Genomic DNA, 6,387 nt, shown 5'->3' with positions numbered 1-6,387 from the left:
TTTTGGTTCGATTATGATTATTTTATGACTTGTTTAATTGTAAATCCCTGCAAGCTCCCATCTGTCATGACATCACTTTTCACTATCTTCGTATTTTAATTTAATTTTTTTAAGTGCAAGTCACTTTAAGATTTGGCATTCGCACATGGATTGTGATTGTGATTTCTTTCTTTCTTTTTTCCTTGGAGACTACTTTGTCATATAATTGGGAATGGACTTCATGTACAATCGCCTTGGAACCTTTGCTGTGCTTTTTTTTTTTTTTTCCCAATTTTGTTTGTTTAACTGATATTTCTAAATATTTTTCTTTGTTTTGTTTGTGAATGTAATATAGGTCTATTAGGAGAAAAAATACAATAGAGGATCCAAATTTATACATAATATTCTCATTTTTTAGAATTTTATGTATGCCTGTCTTAAACTACATTCTTCTAATGAGTGAGTTTTACTCTTCATGATAATGATTGACTAAAATAATAGAAACTTATATGTCAAACTCTCTCCCTCTCTCATTCTATATTTATGTGTGTGACAACTCACAGAATCACCACTTAAAATGCATATTTATATTTATTTGAGGTAAAAATATTTTTTAAGAGAATCAATTTTTAAAAAAATATTTAAGTCAAACGCATCATTCAATGTTAACAAGTTAATTTTATAAACTCACATGAGTAGCATCAAGTTAGCATCAATCAAATTATATTAAGCAATACTACCTAATCAAGCACCATACTCAAACTACTTAACTATAAACATGAATAGTCTAATTTGTTTTTAGCAATACATGAGAAACATGGATAAGTTTGTGTTGAACTGCGTAGTTTTTTAAAAAGGTTTATTGAATTTTCTAGACGAATATAGAATGGCCACTTAAAAATTGTCATTTTATTTATTGTAATTTTTTTGTCAACTTGAATTATTTAATACCTTCTTCTGGCTATAGATAGTCACCCACTAATTAATCTTAATTTTGCTTTATTGTGAAGATGAAAAATTATTTTGTTCTGAAGAAAATTATATATCTTAATTCACAATGAATTTTCAATTCGAAAGAAATTAGAAAAAAGTGTGCATGTTTTTTCTCTTGGAGAGAGAAGTCACGTTACCTTCCCCGCCGGACACCTTATCTTTGGTAAGCCTAACCTCTTTTGATTTCCACTTTTGATTGCCTTTTCTGAATTGTATTATCGTCATTGGCTTCGAACTTGAACCGCAAAGTTGACCATTTTGTTGAACTTCAAAGCTCATAACTTTCCGCTCCTCCTCCCACAGCCGAAGGCTATTTCTGTCTTCGCAGTCGGATCCCACTGATTTTGACAAAAAACTACTGATAATTTCTCTGCCCAGATGAAAATATCTGCCTAGTCCTTCTCTCTCAGAAAGGTTTTGGATAAACTCGAGAAAGATAACTCGGAAGAAGGAAAGCAAGGAAAGGGAAGCGAAGATCTACGGATAGCAAAACAGGAGGAGGAGAAGAAGAAAGGGAAAAATAAACAGAAGAAAGGAGGGTTCGCGAGCTTATCATCAATCCCGCTTTCTGCAACTCCACAACTATATATTCAAGTGTTGGAAAATAAAATTTTAAGTACCCATTCAGGTTGGTGAAGATTCACGGGCTCAAAACCATCTTTTTGGTGTCTTTCTTCGGCCACCTGCCCTTGTTCGTCTCATCTAATCCGGTGGTCTAGGTTCAACCACGTCAAGCTGCTGGCTTTTCTTTATTCGATCTGATTGAGGTTTTTGGGGTTCTTCCTTTCATCTGTTGAGATGATAATGTGAGAATCAAGTTTCTTTGAGATTTCTACATACAGGGGATTTACAGTGGAGGCAGAAATGGATCGTTCGGCCATCACAGTGGGCCAGGAATGGATATGCCGATCATGCATGATAGCGATCGATATGAACTCGTGCGCGATATTGGGTCTGGCAATTTCGGGGTCGCCAGGCTTATGAGGGACAAGCAGACAGAGGAGCTTGTCGCTGTGAAGTATATTGAGAGAGGTGATAAGGTTAGCTCCCTAATTATTTCGTCTTTTCTTTTAGTGGTTGCCTAAAGTGGATGTCAAATATTTCCTCATGTGGTAATCGAAAGAGTCGAAAGTCTCCGATGACAACTACATCCGATTAATGAGTTAAAAGCATCTTGGTTTCGGGATTAAGATGCATTTCTGTTATCCTTTCCTTTTGAATGGACTGATGGAGGCTGAGCCCCTGCGAAAATTCTGCCTTTAGCGCCATAGAAAGTCAATCGTGTTTCTTTTTCTACTTATAACTGCAGTTTAACGACGTCTTGAATCTTTGGTTTGATCATTAGTTAGTTCCTAAATTAATTTTGAATCTATGTATATTTATTGTTATTCTTTTATTTCCTGGGGTTTATGTTGTGCCTGCATCAGCGGTATGCATTTAATGGCTTAGAAATATTAGCAGTATTTTTGGTTACTAAGACGCAATGGTAAAACATGAAAGGTTTTCCTGAAATATGCCCTGTCCTCCGTCTCGTAAAATCCTGGAAATTTCTCTCCCTGAGGTTACGCACTCTCAACACTCATTCCCCCCGCCCTGGTTTTGGTACCTCATTACTTCAACTCATTGGACTCGATATATCCTAAGCTGTGGACTCTCTAATTCTTGGTACAATTGCACTTAAACAGATACTATGTTGCTCTTGTGCTTGATCAATAGTCTTACTTGTTTCTTAACAGATAGATGAGAATGTGCAAAGGGAAATTATAAATCACAGGTCACTGAGGCATCCTAACATTGTCAGGTTTAAGGAGGTCCGTGCAACCCATTACCAATCATATCTCTTCCGGCCATAGAAGTATTTTGATTTGTTTACTTGCCCTTTTGACTATAGGTCATATTGACCCCAACACATTTAGCTATTGTGATGGAATATGCTTCTGGAGGGGAGCTATTTGAACGAATCTGCAATGCAGGGAGGTTCAACGAGGATGAGGTTCTCTTCTATTGAGCCATTGTGCTTGAGCTGTGCTGTCAAGTTATCTTTAATGTGGATTGTTTTTTGTTGCAGGCACGGTTCTTCTTCCAGCAGCTTATATCAGGGGTTAGCTATTGTCATGCAATGGTATGCAAGTTTAATACTAATACATTTAGGTGGCATTTAGTGCGTTGGTATGTATCCTAGATGTATACTGTGCACCAAATGCCTCCTCTGTCTTTGCTTGGCAATATTTTTTTCGCTGCCCAGGAGACCTAGTGAGATCTTTGAATTGATTTTCATTGTTCTGTCTCTCTCCTTTTCCTTTGTTTTTTTTTTTTTTAATTTTTAAAGCAAGTATGCCATCGTGATTTGAAGTTAGAGAACACACTGTTAGATGGAAGTCCAGCTCCTCGCTTGAAGATTTGTGATTTTGGGTACTCGAAGGTATACTTTCTTCTTCAAATTGCTTCTTTGAGCTGCGGCTTTAAAAGTGACATTTCAGCTTGTTGCACCCAAATTGGAAAAGAGCATTGTTTAGAAAGTTTACTGAAAAGTATCCTTTCTTGGAAGTCAAGATATTTTCTTCGTTTAGCCCTGGTCATTGATGTTTCAACTTGTAATCTCCTTGTATCCTGTGTCATGGTTGACTTTGCAGTCCTCGGTGCTTCATTCGCAACCGAAGTCTACAGTTGGCACTCCTGCGTACATTGCTCCTGAAGTGTTGCTGAAGAAGGAATATGATGGCAAGGTATATTTAACTTCTATCACCAGGAGAAAACTCATCTTACTAGTGACACTGAGCGTTTCCACTTAGGATGCTTTCCTATCTATGTTTTTTTTTTTGTTGGACACAATTTACAGCTTTTGTTTTTTTATAGGAAGTAGTCATGTGTGACCGTAACCTCCGATGAATTGGTTCTTTGGCTTCTAGGATCAGATTTTTTTTTTTTTGGGGGGGGGGGGGAGAACAGCTGCTGCAATTTTCTGGGATTTAATTCATTTTTTTATTGTTACTGTTAAATCTCTTGATTTTACCCCCTCCAATTTGGTGTGTACTTTACTTAACAAGGTGTTTTCATGTTTTTCCAATTATAAGATCTTTTGTTTTTGTGTTGGGAAAAGAAGGATGGTTAGAGAATCAAACAACTGTGCATAATTTTTTTTTCCCCGATAAATAAAAGTTGATGAATTGGCTCACAGGGGCTCATAGGGCCAGAGTATGCCTCCAAATTCAAAGGAGTGCTTACATAGGTAATTATATATTGCCCGCTAAGAAGATCCTCACAAAGACAGCAAGATTGGAACCCGTGACCTTATGGATTATGGGCCAAATCTTTACTAATTGTTTGGGAAGAGAATGTAAAAGAGACAATGACAGAGACAGGAATAAAGCTCGTTTCGTTGGTTTATTATTGATGGACTTGAATAATTGATAGAATAATTGATAACATCTGCCCACACGCATATATAGGTTAAGGAAGAAGCAAACAAACCAAGTATCTCAGTCTGATAACCCACTACAATGCATGATTAGCAATGATAATTGACTTAATAAATATAAGAAACCACTTAACGAATTAAACAAACCAAAATACGAAACTACCAAGCTCCAATTCAGTTGCTCTTATAATGCTACCCAGTCCAGTTTTGAATGATTCTTCAAAACTAAGTGGACCAAAACTTTGTTGGCACTGTGCATAATTTTCTGTGTGTAGTTCTGGATTATGTAGTAACTTTCATTCATGGTCAGAAGCAAAGGCTTACAAGGCTTGTGAATAAGACCATGCCTGATCTCCTGCAAGTAGGTGCATGAAAAGTTTGATCAGATGATGATGCACTAGCATATTTCTTTCAGGATAGCTTTCATTGGTTTCCTAATGCAATAGATACTTTTTATTGATGATATTATTTAAATATGACTCAGATTGCAGACGTGTGGTCTTGTGGGGTAACCTTATATGTGATGTTGGTTGGTGCATATCCTTTTGAGGACCCTGATGAACCTAAAAACTTCCGCAAGACAATCCATGTAATTCATCCCTTTCTTTTTCGGTCAATGGTAACTTGATAGGCATAATGTGCCTAATCTGTCTGGATATTGCTTGCAGAGGATATTGAATGTCCAGTACTCAATTCCTGACTATGTTCAAATATCTCCTGAGTGCTGTCATCTGATATCAAGGATCTTCGTTGGTGAACCTTCACAGGTCAATATTTTTATTGTTTAAATATATTTACTTTATTTATATGCTTGAGTTCATTGAAAAGAATTGGGTTTTCTAGTTATACTCTTGTCCAATTCTGTTACATGTTTTTCTTTTTTAAGAAATGGGCGAAGGCTTTGATCTTCTAATTGGAAATTAACATCAATTTAAAACAGAGGATAACCATGCCTGAGATTAGAAACCATGAATGGTTTCTAAAGAATCTTCCGGCTGATCTCATGGAGGATGGTACGATGAACAACCAGTTTGAAGAGCCTGATCAACCAATGCAGAGCATCGAAGAAATCATGCAGATAATTGCTGAGGCGACAATTCCTGCGGCTGGTACTCAGTCACTCAACCAATATCTTACAGGTAGCTTGGATCTTGAGGATGACATGGATGAGGACCTAGAGACAGATCCCGACCTTGATATTGATAGCAGCGGAGAAATAATCTATGCAATGTAGCTGAAAGTACGGCTGCCAGGGGGAAAAAAGGGGCTGGTTTCTTCGATTAAGTTGAATGTGATAAGCCGGATTGTTCATAGGGTGCAGGATTTATGTAAAAAAAGTTCTTAATCTCTTGAGGGAAGGATTCTGTGATTGGATATTTCTTATGCTGTGAGAGTCCGTCCTGTTTGTATTCTACTGCTTGGTATGCTTTTTACTGATGTGTTGTATTGTACTTCGCATTATGAATTTATGTCCCATGTCTTTCCACCCGTTTTTCTTGTTAAGCTTCATTGTTGGTCAAATTACATGCCTGAATCTATCTAGGATCAGCTCAGCATTTTATGGTGCACGGCAATATGCAAGGATGTGCATATAGCTTTCTTCTTCTCTAAAATAAGGATTAAGATGTATTAGTATTGTTTGTTTTATAAAATGGTTTAACAAAGGATATCAATGAGTATATATTCTCTGAGCTTTAACATCTAACTTTGTTGGAAGGAAAGGCCCCCATTTCCGAGTTCAATTTGATATTTGTACAGTGTTACAGTAAGAAAAAGCGGCGTAATATGATAGAAGTGTCAATGGTGCAACTGTGGAGACTATACAGAGTGCTTAAATGAGAAGAGAAATTGAGGTGCATTATAAAAAAATAATTTTTATTTAATTTGGGATTTCTTTTTTTTTTTTTTTTGGGAGGGGTAAAGATACAGGGTAAAATGCCCAATCAAATCAGCTCATTTTTGCTCCGGGTAACAAGACCCCTCTGAAATCATTATAC

At 36.7% G+C, this 6,387-nt stretch overlaps 1 protein-coding gene across 1 annotated transcript; it reads left to right on the top strand.

Annotated features, from left to right (window-relative positions):
• Positions 1-1,206: 1,206 nt before the first annotated feature.
• Positions 1,207-5,893, top strand: LOC114733749 (serine/threonine-protein kinase SRK2E-like). The gene is given in 10 exon segments (XM_028921245.1): positions 1,207-1,866; positions 1,869-2,012; positions 2,709-2,783; positions 2,864-2,965; positions 3,041-3,094; positions 3,302-3,394; positions 3,606-3,698; positions 4,875-4,979; positions 5,059-5,157; positions 5,331-5,893. Coding segments are annotated over 10 exon segments (1,089 nt in total). The 5' UTR covers positions 1,207-1,836; the 3' UTR covers positions 5,625-5,893.
• The last annotated feature ends 494 nt before the right edge of the window (positions 5,894-6,387 follow it).

Source organism: Neltuma alba, unplaced genomic scaffold (genome assembly GCF_004799145.2).
Source record: "Neltuma alba isolate B1F8T4 unplaced genomic scaffold, ASM479914v2 tig00013031_pilon, whole genome shotgun sequence".
Classification (NCBI taxonomy): domain Eukaryota; kingdom Viridiplantae; phylum Streptophyta; class Magnoliopsida; order Fabales; family Fabaceae; genus Neltuma; species Neltuma alba.
This window is presented reverse-complemented; position numbering and strand designations above follow the sequence as displayed.